The sequence below is a fragment of the Peromyscus maniculatus genome, chromosome 11 (assembly GCF_049852395.1).
Source record: "Peromyscus maniculatus bairdii isolate BWxNUB_F1_BW_parent chromosome 11, HU_Pman_BW_mat_3.1, whole genome shotgun sequence".
NCBI lineage: Eukaryota > Metazoa > Chordata > Mammalia > Rodentia > Cricetidae > Peromyscus > Peromyscus maniculatus.
This window is the reverse complement of record NC_134862.1, coordinates 10494076-10517862: the sequence shown is the minus strand read 5'-3', so window position 1 is coordinate 10517862 and position 23787 is coordinate 10494076. Positions and strand designations below refer to the sequence as shown.

General features: G+C 40.7%; 1 protein-coding gene across 1 annotated transcript in view; it reads left to right on the top strand.

Annotated features, from left to right (window-relative positions):
- Positions 1 to 23787, top strand: part of LOC102910446 (contactin-associated protein like 5-1) — a 925656-nt gene that overhangs the window by 600632 nt on the left and 301237 nt on the right. Inside the window, exon 12 of the mRNA XM_076547182.1 lies at positions 18300 to 18419. Coding sequence (XP_076403297.1) covers positions 18300 to 18419 — 120 coding nt within the window. The remainder of the gene's footprint in view (positions 1 to 18299; positions 18420 to 23787) is intronic.

The following is a 23787-nucleotide window of genomic DNA, read 5'->3' as shown; positions in this document are numbered from 1 at the left end:
CATCACACAGTTTGTTGGGATCTGATCCAGGTCTCTCTATTTGCTTGAAAAGCCTTAATTGACTCAGCATCTCCTGCTCCAGACTTTCCCAGCCCTTGAAGGACACTATGAAGGTCAACGGCAATAGGAAAGTGCATGTTTGTGGTTTTTGGCCTGTCCTTGCCTTCTCTTATCATCACTTCCCCCACTGTGGGACTCAAGAGCCATTGTCCAATGCATAGACAAGTGCCTAATGATAGCTTTTTACCAGTTCTCACATTTCCATCAGATGACATACTGTTAAAACAGATCTTCACACATCTCTTAACAGTCTACTTATCTGATTAAAATACCACCAACACACCAACATGCACAGTCTACAAAAACATAACCTCAAAAACATTTGCTAGACTACAACTTAGCAAGGCCATCCTGAAGTTGCAGGTTCATTAGCTTCACAGTAAAATCACCTCCATCACAGAGGCTACCTCCTACCCAGAGGCTGCACTGTTTTAGGAGTTGGTATTACTTGAGTAATCGGGTAATAAATAGTTTACTGGCTGAGGAGATAAAGTGCTTGTTTTATAAACACCAGGACCTGAGTTCAGATCCCAGAACTGTTGTTAAAATGTACTTAGTAGCATGTTCTTGTAATGATATTCCTGGGGATATGGGGATAGGGAGATACCTGAGGCTTGCTGTTAGGCAACTAGCTTGGTCTGCCTGGAGACTTCAAGGCCAAAACTTTTGTTTAAAAAAATTATACACACACACACACACACACACACACACACACACACTATAAAGAAGGAGAAGAAGAAGGGCAACTCCTGAGAAACAAATACCTTGGGTTGACCTTTGGGCTCCACACACACACACCTACATACACACTTGTACCTGCATACTTACTCACATGCCTGCATGCATACTCATAAACCTGTACACACACACCTGTATACATATTTATACACCTGTATATACATACACCTGCACACATACTCACATACCTACACGCATACTCACATACCTGCACACATATTCAAACATGTACACATACATACACACACACAAATACACACAAGGGGTATTCAAAGCATGATTTGAAGGAAGGGTTACACCATGTTTTAAATTTAGAATATAGTCTGGACATGAATATCCTGTGGAATATCCATTGAGACACCTGGTAATAGAACTTCCTATTCTCCCTAAAAGTTTGCTCATGGCACATTTGTTAAACACTTGTGTCAAATATCATGGGACCCACAGAGCTGAAAGACATACATTTTTCACTGCAAAGTGTCTTCTTTGCAGATTAAAAACTAGGCATTTGCCAATTCATACTGGAAGACGAATTCTTTATGGTATATAAATGCAAAACATATCCATTTGTATTACCTCTGTAGCTCCTGTGTAGAAAGCTCGAGACTCATTAACAACGATGGCACAGACAAATCCTGTGTAAATAAGATGCCCTCTGAGGACTTCTCTGGAATTGCTCATGTTTACTCTGTCATGTTGTGGTCAGTTTGGAAACTTATGAGTGTAGTACAACTATTTTTTGTGTTTTTATTTATTTCTGGCATTTAGAGGACATAACACAGTGTTTGCAGTTAGAGAGTCAATATCAGATTCTCAAATACAGTCCACACCAGCTGGATGGCTTGGAGCAAAGTTTTTGCATTACATGGGCTCATTTGCAATATCTGTAAATAGATAGGTTTGGAAGCCACGTGTCTCCCGTTCAGTCTCCCAGCAACCAAGCTAAAGTTTAAGGACAAGTGTTTGGGGGAAGTGGGCTGAGGAGATGAACAGGAGTTAGTACACAAGTATCTCTGTTTTATTTCAACTTGTTTTGTTTTTGCTGAAGAGAATGACAAATCAAAACACCATGCCATCCCTTCCTGGATAGACAACATTCCAAGACAACTGAATAGGCATAAGAAGTTTTCAGTCTTAGAATGATTCCAGTCTACAAATTATACTCACATCTCACAGAGATCTTACTGCTCCATAAAGGTCTGTAGATTCTGTCATCATCTATAGACTCTGTCATCTTCTATCTCATTACTTCCTTCCACCTTCCTCCTAGGTCCTAAAGAACTTCTAGTCTGTCAGTCAAGGGGGAATACATAGGGAATCTTGAGTGAAAATTTTAAAAGCTCATGCTAAGAGTAGAGCTTGTGTCCCATCCATTTCTGCTCAGAACACTGGAGTGCTCTCCTTGGGGCTGTACTCTATGTGGTGGCTAGCTATTAACTATCAATTTGACAAAGCTGGTGCCACTTGGGAAGAGAGCTTCAACGAGGAGCTACCCACTTTAGGTTGCTTGTGGGATGTCTGTAGGAGATTGGCTCAATTAATTGGTGAGGGAAGACACAATTCGGTCTGTATAGCACCATTTCCTAGGCAAGGAGTCCTGAACTATTTAAAAGTGGAGAAAATGAGCTGAGCTCAAGCAGGTACGCCAGCAACATGTTTGCATCCTTCTCTCCCTCCTCTTCACTGTCGAAGCAACCAGCTGCTTCAAGCTCTTGCTGTGTGATTTCCCTGACATGATGGACTGTAACTTGATAGATGTAACTTGATGTAATATGATGGAATTATGTGCCAATAAACTCCTTCTCCCCTAAGTTGCTTTTTGTTATGGTATTTTATCAAACTCAGAGGAAAGAAACTAGACTGTCCTGTGTTGTTTCTGATTGCTTGTCTTCAGAGGACACTTACATTCTTTTCTATCTCTGCTCCACCCCCTCCCCATCATGAACACTTTCCCAGGACCCAGCTCTTCTTTTTGTCAGTTGCAAACTAAGCTTTCTACATTTTCTCACCACACAGAATATCATATCACATTGTACATGTTTAAATGTAGTTGTAAGTTTTCTTGTGCTCTTCCCAGTCCTGCAGCCGCTCAGACCCAAGTAAACACACAGAGGCATATATTAATTATAAACTGGATAGCCTATGACTTAAGCTTCTTGCTAGCTTACTCTTATATCTTAAATTAAGCCATTTATATTAATCAGTGTTTTGCCACCTGTTCCGTGACTTTATCGATTTGCTGACATGTTGTTCCTTGGGCGGTAGGCTGGCGTATCTCTCCACTTTCCTTCTGTCTCTCTGCTTGCATTTCCTGCCTGCCTCTAAGCTGCCTTGTCATAGGCCAAAGGAACTTTATTTACTAACTAATGGGAGCAACACATATTCACAGCTTACAGAAAGACATCCCACACAGCAGACTGAGCTCTGCCATTTCATTTCTAGAAATGTTCTGCAAGTTGAGGAACTCATTGAGTAATAATGGATCTGTTCTCAGTATCTAAGTGTTCTGTATTTGTGAAATGCCATTTCCTCCAAGATGATAGGAATGAGTTGATTCTGGTTGTTGTGTGCCAGTGAGCTGACACAGAGGCCAGTAGTTATTGGCATGAATGAGGACAACAGAATTCTATCTCTTGAAGTTTCATTTGCTTTTGATTTTTGACTTTTAAAAAGTTTATTTTATTTTGCTTTGGGTGTGTGTGTGGTGTATGTGCAGCTGTGTGTATAGGAATGCACACACATGCTCACATGCAGTGACCAGAGGATGTTGTTAGTGTCCTGTTCTGTTGTGTTTTACATTATATCCTTGAGACACCAAGAAAGCCCCAGAAACCCTTCTGTCACCTCTCCCCACAGTATTTGTGTCACCAGATTAAAAAAGAGGGGGCATGTTAAGCTTTTTACATGGGTGCTGAGGATTCAAATTCAGGTACTCATGATTGCAAAGAAAGGACTCTATGAGCCACAACTCTAGCTCTATATTTTGGCCTTTCTAATTATAAAATGGAGAATTTTGTAGCTTCCTGCTGACTTGTGGGGGTGCTCAGCAAAGTCATGGCCCTCCTCTTTCCTGTAATTCTTTGCAAAGTTGGAACTCCATAAAGCTGTAGGGGGTGAGTGATCCTATATGTAACATGCCTGCAATGGGTCTGGTATAAAATAGAAACTATTGTAGCTAGAGTTTTCCTGCCTTGCCCACAGTCAGGACAAATCTCTGTCACCCGCCAGTCCCACAGCCACTCAGACCCAACCAAGCAAACACAGAGACTTATATTGCTTACAAACTGTATGGCCATGGCAGGCCTCCTGTTAACTGTTCCTATATCTTAAAGTAACGCATTTCTACAAATCTATATCTTGCCACACGGCTCGTGCCTTACCAGCATCTTCACATGCTGCTTGTCCTGGCAGTGGCTGGCCGTGGCTGGCAGCGTCTCCTTCTGCCTTCCTGTTCTTTTATTTCTCCTCTCTGTTAGTCCCGCCTATACTTCCTGCCTAGCCACGACCAATCAGGTTTTATTTATTGACCAATCAGAGCAACTTGACATACAGACCATCCCCCAGTACAGCCAAGTGCAGACCATCTCAGACACCTGCACTGAGGCCCATGGTCCTAATCATCCTCTATGCAAACCTGCTGAGTAACGCCACAAGGAACCCAAGAAGGGCTCCCACAGGACATACATTAATATCCCACAGCAAACTATGGCATTAATGGTAGACACTGTATAAAGTAGTGAGGTGGAATTCCCAAGGTGATCATTGTATGCACTAATAATGTACATGCTAAATTTACATCTTCAGCTCCATGAAGGACAGCACTCTTCTCCATTGTTCTTCCTAATTCTTGACAGGCTTCTCCTTCCTAATTTTTGGTGACATGTGTCCTGAACCTATATAGAAACTTTTTGGGTATTTTATTTTCCTTTTTGAGACAAGGTTTCATGTAGCCCCAGACTGGCCTCAAACTTACTATGTAGCTAAAGATGATGTTGAACTTCTGATCCTCTGAAACTATCTCCCAGTGCTAAGAGGGCAGGTATATAACAGATGCCCAGTTTATACAGTGTGGGGAACGGAACCCATAGCTGTGCACAGATGAGCCTAACACTCTACCAACTGAGCCACACCTCTTTCCTTCCTTGTATAATTTTTGAAGTGAATATTTAATTGACAATGGTAGCTATATTTAAGGATTTCTTGTTACCATAATTTTGCATTAACATAGAGAAAAGAGTATTTTTATTATTTCCCTTGATGTCTGACTTACTCATTATGAGATGTGTAAATATAAGTCATCGACTAGCTACAGAAGAGTCAATCTCAAGTTACAGTGTATTTAAAAATATCCCTGCATCATGCTCAATCTTCTTTTAAAAATTTGAATATTTCATTTTAAGAAATAAGATCTTTTTGTTTTCCAAACTTGGAACTCCTAGGTACAAACACTTCTCCTGCTTCAGCCTCCTGAGTACCTAGCACTACTGGAGCATCCAGCCAGGCTTCTTTTATAAGATTTGTGTTTGCATGTGAGGAGATGAATATGCATATGAAGGTGTGTGTAAGCATGCAAATGTGAAATAAAATGGAGGTCAAAGGTCAAACTCTAGTGTTGTTTCTTATGTGCTATGCAGGTAGTTTTTCAAGACAGGATCTCTCCCTGGGACCTGGAGTACATCATTTGGCTGGGCTGCCTGCCAGCAAGTCCTTACTTCCTACTTCTGCCTCCTCACACTGGGGTTACAAACATGCACCACCACCCCTGTAGTTTCTGCTTCTCTTTTAAAAAGAGCCACAGCTGCTCTTTCTTATGCTCCTGACATTGACGAGGAAGCATGCTTCCCAAGTATCCCCGGGTCCCCAGCATGCAAAGACCCCATAACACATGGAGATCAGTACACAGGGTGAAGCAAAGTGCTCTCCACACCAGGAGGCAGAACAGCCATACAAGGTAGAGCACCAGGGGCTCAGCTCTGAATGTGCAGCATCTTCAAGAAGAGGAAATCCATTGTAGAGGCAAAGATGGCAAGGGCCTGTCTATGTAGACTTACAGAAAGCAAATATTTGGGAAGAAATTCATGTTTTAAGGTTCTTTCTTTTCATTGGCTTTCTTGGGAGTCCTGTCTGAGCTGATAGGAGATGTCTTGGGAGAATGAGTTATGTTCTTCACATAGGGATGAGGAAGGTACGTGGCAACTTTCCAGATGAATGCCCTGATCTCAGACAATCAGTGGTAGGGATACAGCTTTTCTGGGTGTGTATTTTTCTTTGTCTTTTTAAAAAATGTGGTAGATATACAATAGTTATATATAATCCCTCAGGTGTGTGCAGATGTATATGTATATGAACAGATGTAGAGATCAGAAAACAATCTAAACTGTCAATCTTTAAGTGTTGTCAACCTTGATTTTTGAGGTAAGATCTCTCAGTGATCTGGGTAAACAGGCTACCCAGGGAGGTCCAGGAATTCCCTTATTTCTACCTCTTTGGTTCCAGGGTTCCAAGTGAATGCCACAATTACCAACTAATGTTTTGGGTTTAAGGGATCGGACTCAGCTACTCATACTTGCAAGGCAAACATTTTACTGACTGAGCTATCCCCTAAGCCTTTGAATCTGTTTCTGTTGTTCCTCATTTTGTTTGGTTTATTTGTTTTTCCTTAAATACCATCAGCACAAAAACAGTATCAAGGTGGCTTTCTTTAGGGTGACATAGTTTTCTTCCCTTAATGGCCTTCTGTGTCTCCGAGAAGGCCATGTCTTTATCAGCTATTGTGATGTTAAACTCAGAGCTGTCAGCCTCCAAAGGTTCTTTATAGAAATGCATGAAGGGCAAAAAATGATTCTTCAGACTTGGGTCTGCTCACTGGGTGAGCTGCAGAGAGATCATGGACAGAGTACCTGTGGCTGCTTCTGGTAAGGGAAACTCCCTGGAAACACAAAGGTTAAGAAGACAAAAGGATGAAAATCAATCACAGAGATGGCATCTGGCAACAGCTGGGGTTTATTTTGAGTAGAGGATTCTCTTACTGAGATTTTCAGCACCTGGGACAGGAAAGCAACACTGTGCTGTCTGCCATCGTTTAGTGGGCGTTATCTGTGTGCACATGTTGCTGCATGCTCCTTTGTGTACTGGTACAGGTATGTATGTGTGTGGAGGCAAGAAGATATGCACGTTTTGCCCCTCAAAACTGTCCATATTTATTTGTTGTTTTATTTTGAATCAGGGTCTCTCATTGTCCTGGAACTCACCAAATAGATTGGTCACAAAGCTCCAGGGATTTGCCTCCTTGTTGCTAGGATTGCAAACCCAGCCTTTCTGTTTGCTTGTTTATCTGTTTAATTTGAATTCTGGGAATCCAACTGGAGTCCTCATGCTTGCCAGGCAACATCTTGACAAGCAAGCCTCTACTGAATTCTTTACATCCCTCATCACAGTGATTCTGTCATAGTTTTGTCCATTTTAAAATAATGCTTCTCTAATTTGTGGAAAGGCAAACTGTAGTTAATTTTTTTTATTTTAAAGCATTTCCACTTATTTTTATATGTATATGTGTGTGCCTGCTTGTCTCTGTGTGTACTATGAGTACATAGGTATCTACACAGGTTAGAGAGAGTGTCTGATGCTCTGGAACTGGAGTTACAGTGACTTGTGAGCTGTGCATTGTGGGTGCTAGGAATGGAACCCAGGGCCTCTGCAGAGTGGCTCAGTGGCTGAGCCCTCCCTCCAGTCTCACCTGAGTCTCTTGGAAGGTACTTTTCAGAACAGTATTTTTAGTCTAATGTTGATCACCTTGGGGATGATGATTTTCCAGTGGTAAGCCTAGGGACTGCCAATTGGTGTAGCCAGAGGAACACTGTCATTGAAGCTGTGCCACCGACATTTGTCTCAGCCCATCATCAACTTAAGGTGTATTTGCTTTCATGCTACCAATAGGATGGACTTCATTTACATCTGGACTATTAAAAACAGTTTTTATTCTCTATGTTTGCACATTCACTTTCTAGCCATAGCATATTATTAAGATTTCTTACTATGATTTCATAGACTAATTTACTGAATTATAGAATGCCAAAATGTCCTGTATATCACACATAAGGCTCTACACTTGTATACAATGAGTGCTGTGTGTAGTATATAGAGACTGCTGTATACAGTATATAGCAACTGCTGTGTATGCTATATAGTGACTGCTGTGTATCATATGTAGAGACTGCTGTATATAGTATCATATATAGTAACTGCTGTGTGTAGTATAAAGTTACTGTTGTGTATTGTATATAGTGGCTGTTGTAAATAATATATAGTGACTGCTGTGTATAGTATATAGTGACTGCTGTGTATAGTATATAGCAACTGTTGTATATACTACATAGTGACTGCTGTGTATAGTATATAGTGACTGCTGTGTATAGTACATAGTTACTGCTTCTGCAGACTGACTTTAATAGCTGGTTTCACAGAAGACAATGAAGCACAGATGAGGCAGATAAGAATTGGGTAGTGGTGAAGCTGGAAGAAGGTACTGGTCTTGGCCTTTTCAATTATCCAGAAGCCCCCTGGCAGGCATCCTGTCTTTGTCAGACATTGTTAAGAGCACGCCACCAGCACTGGAGCTCTAATACACTGTAGCCCAGGGGCCCAAAGAGCCTCTGACTCCTTCTTTGTGGTCTAATATTGCAACCTGACATTTTGCTGTGTCTTTCGAGTTCAGTCTGTGACCTGGGACATCAAAAGCTCTTCTTTCTCCAGTGTAATCCACTGACAGTCTTTTAACTGATTTTGTGATTCTCATTAGTTTTAGTACTGTTTTTATTTTCTTTGTCAAAAGAAACCCAAGTCAAATTCTCAAAAGTCTACTGCACTAGGATTTTGAAAAACTTAATTAAATGAATGGCTGCTAAATAAAATGCTGCACAAGCATTCACTTGGTTACTGGAATTAATTTGATCTTATTTATGTCTACAGGCAGTGTGTGTAGGTCTGTAACTAATTGCAATCATGTGGTAAATACACTATCATCCATAACATCACTAGGATGAAGAGACATAGGATTGAAACATTTTTAAATTATTTCTTTTATTTTTGAGATTATAATTACCTCATTGATCTTGTTTCTTTCCTCCCTCCAAGCCTTCCCTATGTCCTCTTTGCTCTCCTTTAAATTCATGGCCTCTTTTTAAATGAATTATTGTTATACACATATGTGTCTATGCATATAGAGCAGAATAAGGACCATGATAGACATGATAAGAATTGAAACTTTTTAAGGTCTTAAAATATGTACTGAGAAGCTATAGAGACAGTTCACTGGGTAAAGAGCTTACCATGTATTCATGAAAAAACTGAGTTCTAATTTCCAGTACCCACAACCAAGAGTCAGGTATAGTGGCATGCACTTATAACCCCAGTGCTTGGGAGGCAGAGACAGGTGAAACTCTGGGAATCACTGTCTAGACAAATTGCTAAGCTTCACGTTCTGTCTCAAAAACTAAGGTATACAAGTTGACAAGTTGGTTCAGAGGGTAATGTGCTTGCAAATCTCACAACCTGAGCTCCAGGACCCACAAGATGGAAGGAGAGAACCAAGCCCAGCAAGTTTTCCTCTGACTTCACATGTACTCCGTGGCATGTATACATCAAATTTAAAAGAGGGTAGGCAGTGAAGAGAGTGACTGAGGAAGACACCTAATGTTAATCTCTGACTACTATATGCACACAGGAATGGACACACACACACACACACACACACACACACACACACACACAGCACACACGCACGCACAGTTTCATATTTGTTTCCATGGTTTTACAGTAGGAATATAAATGGCGAAGCTGCAAAACTATAGCTCTGACCTTGGCACTTGAAAAGGTGAGGTCTAAATAAAACTATTTTGCTGTCTGAATACTATCATTATCTCTAATGAGAGAGAACATCACAAGGACATTTCCAATTGTACCTTAGGTAATAAATTATCTGCCAGAACTATACTCACACTGTTTCTCTTAGATATGAAACCATGGGTCCATCTGCCCTGTCTGGTCACATTATCTATCTGCTCTGTTTGGGTAGAAATTTATCCTGAAGAGCCCCGATGTGTCTACCATTGTCCTTTTCACTGGTGAGTGCAGTGCTTTGCGTGAATTCCTGATAGTAACCCTTCAACAGCAGTGCTCACTTTTCTGGTTGCTGTTTTTAACACAGACACACTTTGCTGCCTCAAAAGCATCTTTGTGTGCATAAGAATTGAATCTCCTTCTTGATGAAGATGTGCCATTGTCTCCTCTCTTAAGAGTTAATGTTGGGCTTGCCTAGCACCTGGCCACGGGACTAAGCCTCAGGAAGGCGAGTTCTTAAGCTCTGCTAAAGACGTAAAAGGAAGAATTGTTTCTTTATTTAGGTAATGCTTTTGTTCTTAGAATCCCTGCTCCCTAGTATAGTTGCTATTAGCTGCAATGAGGTTTGTGTGGATTTCTGGGCCTTTTTGAATTCTGACTAAGAAAGTTTTCCTTTCTCTTCTCTTTTGCCTTTCTCTACTGGATGTTGGCCGGAGTCTAAGAATGTGTTCCCTGGTGCTCAGGCTTTTTCATTCCTTCTCCGAAGCTCCCCTTCCTACCATGTGGCCACCTGCCATCATGTGGCTAAGCTCCATGTCTGCTTAACTCAAACAGAATGTTTTTTTTTCCTTTATCTTTTTCATTCTCCTTCTCTGAGCAGCTACTGAGATTTTTAAGTATTGCCTGCCTTGGGGATTTCCTTTTAAATTTTTTTCTAAACATAATATTTTTATTGATTAGTTGGGAATTTCATAGAAATTCATTGAGCTTCCAATTAAATCCATTATTCTATTAAGGAGGCTAAGAACCCCTAGAAGAAATCTTGATTTCCCTGGTATCATTTAGTGACCACAAAGAGATTCCTCCAAAATTCCAGTAATATTATATGTGTGCCTATTCATGGGAGTGCTTGTATATGCAATCACATATGCATAAGAAGTCAGAAATCAATGCTCTCCACATTACTTTTTGAGACAAGGTCTCACTAAAACTGGAGCTCTTCAGTTCATCTGGGATTATAGGCACACACTGTCACACACAGCTTTTTACATGGGTTCTGGCCATCAAGCTCAGGTCTGCATGCCTGTATGGCAAGCACTCTACTGATAGCCATCTCCAAAGTCTACCAACAGCTGCCTTTTCATGTTCTTTTAGGCACTCAGTTTCTCCACAGCAGAATATGCTGTGATTCTCCCATAGGTCTCTTCCTGTGCTAATCTAGAAAATTCAGAGAACACAGAAGGTCATATCTTGTGCATTGGGTGGAAGAAATCTCTTTGGTTTAAGTTCTACTGGTATAGCAGAGGCAGAGATTTTCAGAGTCTATTGGCTTTCTTCAATTCAGTTTTTAGCAACTATGGGAACTTTTAACTAATAGTCATTAATTGTGTATGTTTAAGTCTGTATGTGTGTGTTCATGTGTGCACATGTGTGTGCATGTGGAAGCCAGAGGACAACCTTGACTTTTTCCTCAGTCACCATCCACCTTGTCTTTGGAGACACTTGCATGGAACTCATTAGATAGGCATGTCTGGTTGGTCTGGATCCAAAGTTCTTCCTGTCTACCGTCCCCATGCTCAGATTACAGGCATGTGTCACCAGTCCTGGTTTTCTCCTGAATTCTGAGGAGTTGAACTCTCATCCTTGTGCTGACACAGTAAACACTTTGCATGCAAAGCTACCTCCCCAGCTGAGTCGGTGATTTAGAAAGAGAAAAGTCCATGTACTCCAGGGATTTGTTATCTAATGGGAGTCCAAAGGGTGGACTGAAGGATTAGCATGTACAGTGACGGGGCAGTAAAGGTGTCTGCTAACATTTACTGAGGAAGCAAATGGTTTCCTAGAAGGAACCTTGAACTTCAGCCTGTATCAGTGCAATGGCTGTCTGTCTATTTGTTTGCTTGATAAAGGATTTTGTTCTGTAGCCTGGTCCTGCCACATATTCATGAATATCCCCCTGCCTTAGTTGCTGGTGTGTCATCATATGCCATGTTTCCCAAGTTTTTAATTAACAAAAATATTTTCAGAAATAGTAAATAGCATCATTTTCTTTGGAGTTATTTGCACTTCTTTTCCCAACTGCCCTTCTACATTTCAGCCTTTCTTTCAATAGATTATTGTGCTGCCTCTTCATTTTTAACTAAGGAGAAATTAGAAATGTTTTAGATGTAAGGTAGAATCCAATCAGGCTCCACTTATCTGCAGTGTCAGAGCCAATGAAAAGCACTTTAAGGATAGCAGGTCTGGGAATCTGTAACAGGTGGTCCCAGGAAAGAAAGACTAACATCCCAAAGCAAAGCCATCCTTAGCATTGACTCTATGATATCTGATTCTACAGGAGAGTCAGACTGCATGTCTGTGAGTCTGTCAACTCCCCAATTGTTCAGATTCCAAAAGGATGTCAAGTACCATTATTTCTTCCCCCAAGAACCTCAGGTTAGAGACATCAGTTAATTAAATGTGACCCTTCCCAGTAGTTCCCAGTGTCTGAGTCACATGCTAGCAGGCTCCTTCCTCATTTTCTCACAGTACAAGACACCTACCTCTTTTTACCACAAAGGTCTTAAAGTGGACAACTTTGCTGCTCTGGGTAATCTGAACTCCTTCCCTTTCACTTTGGGTTCCATCACGTTACCTATTGCATTAAATAAATTTTGTGTCCTCAAGGACAGTATGCCTCTGTGTCCTCTATCAAATTTTAGACTTTATATTAAAGTTTTATAATATCAATATTGGTTTTCCCATTTGACATCATCATATTTTTACACAAATTTATTTACCTTTTTCTTTTTTCATTCATTTTATTTTAAGTGTGTTTAACAATTTAATTTTCTTATATCTGAATTTGGATCATTGCTAGGATTTTTGCAACTTCAAGTTTTTCTAGTTTATAAATAAACTGAGTCTTCTTTTCCACAAGAATATTCATGCATCTCACTATTTAATATCTAAGTCTGTGATTTACTTGTAATTTGATCCTGTTGCCCACTGCATGACTGGGTCCAGTGTTACCTTCTTCCCTATGGGTTCCTAGTCATCTGAGCAACACTAAATAAGGATTCAGAGAAGGGGCCACATGCAATTGAACCTGATGTTGACTCAGTTCATGGGGACTTCATCAGAAACACCAATTCTGTGAAGTATCTCATTATAGGGACACTTATTCCTTCTCTCTCCTTAGCATATTTTAAGGTTCACTCAGTCCCAAGGTTATGTGATTGACCTGGCCCAACTAGTGTTAAGTTCCATCCAGGCCAAATGTTCTATTCTCCTTTTGTGTTTGTTTGGTTTGGTTTGGTTTTTTGAAAGAGAGTCTTATTGTGTAGCATCAGCTGGCCTTGGGTTCCCCATGTAGAACAGGCTGACCACAAGCTTACAGAGCTCTGAGTATTTCCCTAAATGAGTCTTGATTACTTCTCTAATACCCCCTCTGAAGAGGAGCTGGCATCTCTGGCCTCTGGCAAAAATGAGGCTACCAAGAGGCAAAGAGACATATCTGGCTTTTAGCCAAAGAAGAAATGGGCTCTTTTTCTTTGGGGTCTTTTTACCCTAAATGTCTTAGCTAATTTTTACCTCATGTATTTCTCACCTGTATCAGAATATTCAACAAAATGTACAGTCTGCAAGACTGTGCCCTGTGCTCTGTCCTATTCTCAAAAGACACTGTAAGTACATCTTTGTGCATTCCCAGTCTTGTGTCACATGTGCTCTGGGGCATGCTAAATTAAACTTATACAGAAAAAGGAATGCTAGAAATATAAGGCATGCTTGACCTAATTTGACACAACTCAACTAAAGTTTCAGCAATGCTTTAAACTTATAATGGCAAAAAAATAATTAAATACACACTCAGTAAAACAAAGACAACAACAATATTTAAAAAGGCTGGGCGGCGGCGGCGGCGGCGGCGGCGGCGGCGTTGGCGCACGCCTTTAATTCCAGCACTCTGGAGTCAGACAGAGGAGGGTGGATCTCTGTTAGCTTAAGGCCAGCCTAGTCTACAGAGCAAGTTCCAGGACAGTCAGGGCTATAGAGAAAAGCTGTCTTGAAAAACAAAATAACAACCAACAAACAAAACAAACAAATAAAAATCAAGATGGTAAAACAAAACAAAAAAAAGCAAGCACATGCAATAAGAGCAGGAAAAGGTTGAAGGGTTTAGAGTGCATAGATGAAAGCCAGAGAGAAAGTAGCAGATCTGCAGAGGTAAATCCTTATATTGAAGTCGCAGAACCTGAAGCTATAGAGATAGTTCAGTGGGTAATAGTGCATTTGCCATAAAGGACTGAATTAAAATCTCCAGGACCCACATAAAAGCCAGAGAGTGTTTCTACTCTGGACTGTCAAGGCCAGTAAGCCTGTGGCTTATGCAGTGGAAAAACAAGGGACCCTGGATCAACCAAGGAGAGAGATGAGAACAGACACCTGAGTTGGTCCTCTGACCTTCATATGCAAACCTCAGAATACTGTGCTGGCTAGGATTTGTCAACTGGAACCAGGCTAGAGTCATCTTAGAGGAGGGGACTCCTTGTGAGAATGCCTCCTTAGGAATACTCTATAAGCAATCCTGTAGGGCATTTTCTTGAAAAAAATTCGACATGGGCAGCCCATTGTAGGTGGTGCTATCTAATGGTAGATGGTACAGAATGGTATAATAAAGCAGCCAGGACAAGCCATGAGGAGCGAGCCAGTAAGCAATATTTCTTCATGGCCTCTCTATCAGTTTTTGACTCCAGGTTCCTGCCTTAAGATCCCGCCCTAACTTCCCTGGATTGTGAACTACAAGCACAAGATGAAATAAACCCTTTCCTTCCAAAGTTGCTTTTGGTCGTGGTGTTTTATCACAGCAACAGAAATCTTAACTAAGGCATGGAGCACACTGGTGTGAAAAATGCAGACAGACAGACAGATAGAAACACACACACACACACATACACACAAACACAAATATAACCTAAGAGACAACGAATTTACAATGTAAAATTATCCCAAACCTATAGAAACTGAAAGTGGCATCCAATTCTACAAGTGAAATTGAAAATGTGAGTTTTATGAAAAACATAGCTTTGTCTGAAAACATAAAAGTAGATTGCCAGCCCCTCCTCAATCACTGTGAAGCTTTGCTCACCTTCTTCATGCCATGCAGCAGAGGCTCCTAAGATCTCTCAGGTAGGATTTTTCCATCAGATTTTCTCCTGAGGAGGCCAGTGGCTTCTACCTCAGGGAGCAATCCAGGAGCTTCAAATATGGTCTCCACTGTTTTCTAGGAATCTAATCTTGGCTCCTCCACCAACTGCCTTGTCTTCTCCTCCAATATGGCCTGTATCCAGTTTAACTGTGAGCCAGAGATAGCTCCTTTAGATTGTTTTGGTCAGGTGTTTTGTAACAGCAATGAGAAAATTAACTAAGACAAGCATGAGTATCTGAATACCAGGAAGTGTCCATCCTGGGAATAACCTTAGGAATGGCCAGAAAGGGTAAAGTCACTTTCCCAAAGTAACACAGGTACTAGTTGTGGCCATACTGCAAACAGTTACCCAGTTCATTTCTAGAGTTCATGTTCTTTGTGAAATATTTACAATTTTATTGTGTTGGTGTGTGTGCATGTGTGTATGAGTATGTGTCCACACACATATGCACTTATATGACTGTATTTATGTGATTGAGTGTGTACTACAGAAAAATTTGGAGGGTAGGGGAGAACATGTAGCAGCTTGTTCTCTTCTTCCACCATGTAAGTACCAGGGACCAGACTCATGTCATCGGGCTTAGCAGCAAATGCCACCACTCACTGGTTCAGAGTTCTCAGCAGTCAAGCAAATGCTCACATGCTGACTGGATGCTATTTTTCTTTCATGCTCATGAGAAAACAACAGTGGCAACGTCTTTCATGGGTTTGTCCTCCTATGACTGTAGGTGTGTTTGGAGATGACTACTCATACTAGTTGACATTCACATGTGTGGATGCACACCAAAGTGCATGACATAGATTCAGAAGTTCGTATTCTTCAGGCCAGCACTTTACCAATGGAGATATCAGGTGTTAGGAAGTGTATATGATGCATTTTGTGTCCAGTGTTTAGGGCACATACCATGACACTCTTATTTACCTCTGCTTCAGAAAGTGTACATGAATACCAGAGAGAGTTGAGTGAATATAAGTATAACCTTGAATTCACTCTAAAGTATAAAGAATTCCAACTCTCTCAGGCTTTAGAACTTGACTGGAAATGAATTATTTGAAGCTCCCCTCACAGTTGATCATGACGAACGGCAGCTTCATATTCCTGGGATGGGACATTAGTCACAGGGGCAGAAGTCAGCTAGGGTGACAAGCTTGTACTCTATCTTGAATGATGTTAGGATCCACTGAAGTGTTTTAAGCATGGTTAGGTGACATAATTCAATGCACACATGCTTCTCAGAAACACAGGATTTTGTGTGAAGTATTAAATATAAATTCTTATGCCTAAGATGGTTAATGTATCTTTTAAGACATCACCTTTGCATTCTTCCAAATCTGTTAGCGTTGGTTTAATGAGATTAATCCTTATCAAGTCTATAGCTCTGTTAAAGCTCCAAATTAAGTGACCCCTGTGACCTCTTCCTGTTCTTGTATGAGCATGCAAGAACAGTGCCTGCCCTGGCTTATGAGCATGAGGACACAGCTGATGGTCTTATTTATGTCTCTGTCCTTTGGTGAAACCATGCTTGTTGACATACATCTATAAATTAGACAGCAATTGTTAGGTGAAGATGGATTGAACTGGATACAATATTATATCAGTTACTTTCCTAAACTTGGCATATATAAATGTAAGAGAATGTTCCTTTTGGCTGGAGGATATCTCAGTTGGTACAGTGCTTGCTTTGCAAGCATGAGGACCTGATATGATCCCCAGAACATGTAAAAGCAGGCATGGTGTGCACATTTGTAAGGCTCATGTTGAGGTGTTGATAGGCAGATTCTAGAGGCTCAATAGCCAGGCATCCTAGCCAAATAGGCAAGGGGAAACCAAAGTGGTTACTAGTTAGAAACAACCTCTGAAGTTGACTATTGGCATCACACAAACACACAAATGCTTGTACACACACACACACACACACACACACACACACACACACACACACCCCAAGACAGTGTCCTCATATTTTAAAAAGACATAACAGCATATGTGAATTTCAAATTCACTAGCAAAATATATGTTGAACCATGATGCTGCTTAGAGATGTTGCTAGACGCTGTGATGCAATGTCCCATGACACATAGCCATGATTCTTAGAGGTCCTTTAGCACGTTATAGAAGGTAGACCAGTGTGTTGATGGTCCTAGCTTAGTCCACTGTAGAGGCATAGGGGCAGCATGTAAATCAGCCAACACCAGGGACAGACAGGAGGGGAGATTTTGGGATAGCTGTACCCCTGAGATGGGCCTAGAAGAATGAATGAATAAATTATAAAAGTAATGGTGTGTGATTGCTATCTTTAACTGTAAACATGACACAACTTGAATACCCTGAGAAGAGAGTTTCAAGGAGGGGTTGTCTATACTGAGCTGGTCTGAGGACATGTTTGTAGGATTATCTTAATTGGTGTGGGAAGATATAGTCCACTGTGGATGGCACCATTCTCTAGACAGGGGATCCTTGTTTTAGTTAGGTTTCTATTGCTATCATAAAGACATAAAGAAAAGACTTATTTCAGGTTATAGTCACAATTTATAATGAAGGGGAGTCAGGGAAGGAACTCAAGGCAGGAACCTGGAAGCAGGAATTGAAGGGAGGCAATGGAGTCATACTGCTCATGGTCTTGCTAACATGGCTTGCTCATCCTGCTTTCTTATGCCACACAGGACAATAGTCTGAAGGGTGGCATTGCCTCCACTGAGCTACACCCTTCCACATCAATCATTAATAAGTAAAATGCCCAGTAGAGTTCCCTACACTCCAGTCACTTGAGGGCATTTTCTCCTTTGAGGTTCTGTTTTCCAAAATGACTCCAGCTGTGTCCAGTTGACAATAGCCCAAGCAGCATAGTTTCTGAACTATTTGAATGGAGAAGGTAAGCCTTGTGAAAGCAAGCCAGCAATTAGACAAATGTGCATTTGTTTCTCTGTGTCCTTAGCTGTGAATGTGATATGACTGGCTACTTCAAGTTCCAGTAACTGTGATTTCCCCACAGTGATAGACGGCAACTTAAAACTGAGGAAAAATAAGCCCTTTCTCCCTTATGTTGCTTTCTTGTCCAGGTATTTTATCACAGCAACAGAAATGAAACTATAATGGGCATAAGTTCATGAAGTACCACAACACTGGGCTGTAAAGGCTTTGGGGCTGTACAGGAAGGGAATAGAAGAAGCATGAGAAGGAGGCTTAAGTATGAATTACTGACCCCTGCAGAGGGATATTCAGAGCCAAGTAAAGTTTGCCTTTCTGTCTTTCCAGCCATCTATGAGCAATCCTGTGAGGTGTACAGACACCGAGGAAACAAAGCTGGCTTCTTCTATGTTGACTCTGATGGCAGCGGGCCGCTGGGACCTCTCCAGGTGTACTGCAATATCACTGGTAAGGGCCATGATTTCCAAGCATGCTTAGTCTGCGCAACTGCTCGTGAGATGGAAGGGAGTTTCTAGAAAGGGACACCTGAGTGAGTAAAATCTTACAGGACTAGCTTCAGTGGGAGAAGGATGCTGCCTTCACAAATATTCGGAATTAGCCTAGTTATTTTCAAGAAAAAGGGTAGAGGGAGCTGGGTAATGGTTGTGACACTATTCCCTGAAACAAGGATGAATCACCCACTGTTCTCTGTGGGGCTTGCCAAGGTCATCTTCTCTGTTAAAACTCAACAACAATAAGAAAAGGAGATAAGAACAAAATAAATAAACAAACAAGAAACAAAACGTAAAAGTTAGTGGGAAGTCCTGATTTACAAAGGGGAAAATTCGTTCATAGCTGGTTCTCTGGACTATGCATCTGGGTGAGTCCTACCTTCTTGAGCTTCAATAGTTCATCCATGAAATGGATTACACCAAGAAGCTGTAAGGATAGTAGATAATCAGGTGTGTTGGAGCAGCAAGTAAATACCTGAAATACAGCCCTCACCTCAAAAGGAGAAAGAGATGGTTTTTTCAAGAACCAAACAGAAGTGATGCACAGTGGCCTGAGAACATAGATATAGGTTATCACAAATTCCATGTTCCATCATGCTAACAGTTTCATGATAACTTTGTAAATCAAGATATTTCTATATATGCTAGTCAAACATCAGGTGGGAAGATTTCAGGAAAGCTGAACGTCTCTGCTCTAAGCCTCACATGCTATCCGATGACATTCTTAGACTTTAGGTTCATGAAATATAGGGGCCACTACAAATATTTCAAGAGTACTTGCCAGACAGTCACAGGAATGTTGTGTTATACACAGAGCTGGGCAATAAGTTACTGTTCAGTAGGCCAAGATTTCTCAAGGTAAATGTACACTGGATCTGCAACATTTTGGCTTGTCCCCAATCACCAAAATTACAATCAATTAGCTTTGTATAACATTCAATATAGGTATAGCCTCTTTTTCTGGGAATTGTAGTTCCCTTGTGAATCACCATCATCATCATCTCATCATCATCATCTTCATCTTCATCAGAGAGAATGATTTCTATGGAATATCCTGAGAGCATGTAACTTCTTTATAAATTAATTGCATAGGTTTAGAAATGGCATCTGAGTTTGAGCAGGTAAAAGCCCTTGGTGCCAAGCCCAGTGATCTGAGATCAATCCCTGGACCCCACATTAGGAGGAGAGAACTGACTCCAACAAGATTCCTACATGTTGTCTTCTGATTTCCACAGATTCACACTGGTACACATATGCCGTCCCCACAAGTAAAATACATGTTTTAAAGTGGCATTTCATGGTTAGTTTATTCTGTAATACAATTCCACCTTCCCTAACATTGATGTGGTAGGTTTTTAAGCATTTAGCTTTGCCAGTAGTCCTTCTGTGAATGATGGTCATTAACTGTTGGCACCTCTCCCTCTCCCTCTCTCTCCCTCCCTCCCTCTCCCTCTCCCTCTCTCTCTCTCTCTCTCTCTCTCTCTCTCTCTCTCTCTCTCTCTCTCTCTCTCTCACACACACACACACACACACACACACACACACACACTCACAGTTTACTTCAAGCCCTGGTTCTCAGAGATGCCAGATGTACCCTGTAATGAAGCAACAGAGTCAGGCCTCTCATATGTCATGGAGTATTTGTACTCTAGGCTCTTCAGTGGTGCAGCCTGCTTATAGAGCTCTTTCTAGACAGATAGCGCCCAAGGCACTAAGGATATGCAAGAAATGACACCATGGCTGGTCATGCGACAGTCAGCTTAGGGACACAGCCATGTGATGCTGTAGGCAGAATGACACCATGGCTGGTCATGTGACAGTCAGCTTAGGGACGCAGCCATGCGATGCTGTAGGCAGAATGCAGTGGAGCCACAGCAGAGAGTGATGACACAGACTGTTCAGCCATTTTCCCTACTGAATGCCAAGAACCGGACACTGGCCGAAGAGAGTGCTAGGTAGGCCGTGTTGTTGTTGTGGCCTTTCTTGTGTGTTGGTGTGTTTCCACAGTACTTCATCTAGTGAAGAGTGGCTGTCTGTTAGCTACTTTGTAGTTGCCCTGGAGCAGGAATAGCAATTGTGCTCTTTGCTGCTCTTGGTTGTAGTGACCTAGTTCTACTCAACAACTTAGTCTAGGATTGGGTTTGACAATGTGTCCTGATTCTTTTCAAAATGTAACTCACACATAGTTTCTAAGTGAAAAAAATATATATGCAGAATTTTAGACTAGCCTCAGAAATTCTAATTTACTAAATGTACTTTTTCTAAGATTTCTAAGGTTTTTAGATGCAAATTCTCCTGATAATTGCTTTCCAAAAAGAGATGTTGTGGCTACAAGAGAAAGTGAAGGAGACAAATGCTTACTGCTGAGTAACAGGTGTCTCATGTATCCAGGAGTTGGAAGGCTGCCAACAACTGAGAGCAGATATTTTAGGGAGTTTAACTGGAGCTTACAAATACCATCTCTGTTAATTCCACCAGAAAAATCTAAGCAAATAGCTTTTAAAAAATCTCCATCTTGTATGGAAGAAAGAGAATTTCAGAATTTCATGACTTGCTGCAGGTAGTAAACCAAGCAGCTATCCACCAGCTAGGACCATGAATGCCCTCTGGCCCAGTCATAATCCATATCCCTGAAACATTGACTGGAATTCTGTATTGCATATATCTTTACCTTAATCAACATTTTGATTTTTATTATAAAATTAATAAATGATTATTGTTGAAAGTCTGAAGAATGGAGAAATCTATAAAGAAATGCTAAAACAAATCATAATCTAAAATCAAGATATTAAGTTACTAAATTCTTAGAAATGTAAAGATTTTTTCTATAAATGGATTGTGCATTTAAACACAATATACATCTGAATCACATATTTTTATTTCAGTGTTCACATTTAAGCTTTTTCCTGTTACATTAAAACATACTTTGAAATTAAAATGTATATATTACAATAGCACACAAAAATTAAACTTTCCAAAGTAACATACATATAAGAACTTAGAAGGCTTTATTCATTCAGAACTGTGTTTTTGAACCCTGCCTCTTGGGGTTTATTGTTTGATAGTTTATCAATTGATGAGTAAAGAAGGTGTAGTTGATCTTATGACTTGCTGATTTGGTGCTGTAGTCATGAAGGAACTAGATCTTGGGACCTGTGTCTTGATGATCCTGGAGAAATCAGGATTCCTCTCTTGGGGCTCCTAATTTAATTAATTAAAGAATTTAAGAATAAAGTCAAAGGAAATCACTAGGAGAGTTTTATTATAGCTAAAAAGAAAAAACCACTTAGGAAAGATCAAAGTTGTACATCTCAGCAGCTGCTCAGAGAAGGAGAATGGAGAAGAAAAGAAACAAATATGCTTCTTGAATTAAGGAAGCATAGGGATAAGCCATATCATGGCAGAAAGCCATATGGGGGGAGGAGAAATTCAGAGAATGGGTGAGGACAGCCCAGTGGACCAGAAGAAGCATATGTGACATCTGGTCAGCATCTCATAGAAAGAGACAGGAGAGAAGAAAGAAGCTGGGTCTTTGGTGGAAAGGCTCAGCTGAGTGTCATGGCTGCTTGTCTTGTAGGGACTGAGCTAGAGCATGGGAACTGTTGGAAGGAAAATCACAAAATTTCCATAGAGGGATAAGTATTTCAGCTTCCTCTATAGCACAGCTTAAAGTGAACCTCCCTTCTTCCAGGTGGTGCCTGGGCTCTGTGTTTGACCCAGCTCGTTGAAATATTGGGCTCCACCAAGGCCAGTGATTCTACTTTCTTGACTAGAAGCTTTTCCATGATGGGCCTTTACTGCTGTTCTGATGCTGAGTTGATAATTTAGATGGTCATAGACAAGAATTTCTGTAATGATGAGGCAAGGATGAGCCTTTATTTTGGGAATCTTAAATCTTCCATGTTGTTAAATAGGAGTGGAATTTGATGCTGTGAAACATGTAACAAAGCCACCCAGAAAGTGTGACCTGAACACCAGGGTTTATGATGACTGTCTTTACAAATGCCCATAAGCTGAGACAGGAATCGAATTTTTAAGCCTTTTTTCCCTTAAAGATCTGACAAACTGGGAAGCCAGAGAACTATCTCTCAGATCTACTTTCCCATCCCACCCCCAGCTACCAAACTTTATCGAGAATTAAAACAGAGGCAGCCAATCATTCCAAAGTTTAATCTTGGTCCTTTAGGTTGGTGGTCAGTCTTGTCACTGAGATTTTCTCAGGCTGTACCTCTAATCACTATCATGTTTCTCTGTATACGGTTGTTCTCATGCTCCCAAGGTTCCATTTAGGTTGAAATGTAATTGTAACTCTGAACAAAAAATTATGAATGTGTACATGTTGAGCTATTTATAAACCATTAATAATGTATACAACCTGCACACAAAAAGTTGTTCACAATGTGCAATTGTAGATTCATTTCTAAGACATGAAACATAAATGTACTCTTATAATATGAGGGAATTTGCATATTTTGTCAGATTTTCTGGTTTCCTGGTGAGCTTAGTTTGGGAAGCTAGGGTCTCAGAAAACTCAACTACCTGAAAAGCTATCCAGAGTTAATAGATTTCAGATTTTTGTCTCAAGAATTCAAAGAAATCTAAGGACCCGAGATGGTAGATTTTAGCGAGAAATTTATTATAGATCTGCAAATGGGTGATTGAGAGAGAGAGAGAGAGAGAGAGAGAGAGAGAGAGAGAGAGAGAGACAGACAGACAGACAGACAGACAGACACAGACAGACACAGAGACACAGAGACATGGAGAGACAGAGAGAGAGACAGAGACAGACAGAGATAGAGAAAGAGACAGAGTCAGAGAGCCACAGAGAGAAAGTAGACATTCTGCATGGTAAGAATATGTTTCCAGGGAGGTACTAGGATGGGACATTCTAAAGGACACATAGCAGGAACACATGTTCTGAGGATAGAGTTTTGGCCTTCTGAAGTCAAAAGGTCACCCTTCAGACACTTGTGCATTTGGTTTCATTGAATCTAGAAGAGACAAAGCTGGACTGTGCATTCCTAAAGTATAATATAGACAACTGTTGCCTTTGTGACTCATATGTCAGCATACATTATCTACAGAGCAAAGCTTTCATGAATCTGGCAATGTACTGCCTAGTCATATGACATATTTAGTCAAACATTACTTTGGGTGCTCTCTGTGAATGTATTTTTCTTTTAATATGGCCAACATTTTAACAAGGCGAACTCAAAGATGAATGTCCTCAATAATGTGGAGGGATCTCATGCAACTGAGTGACGATCAGAAAAATACAATAGCATCCCTCTTTAAGAAGGAATTGATAGCATGTGTTATGGACT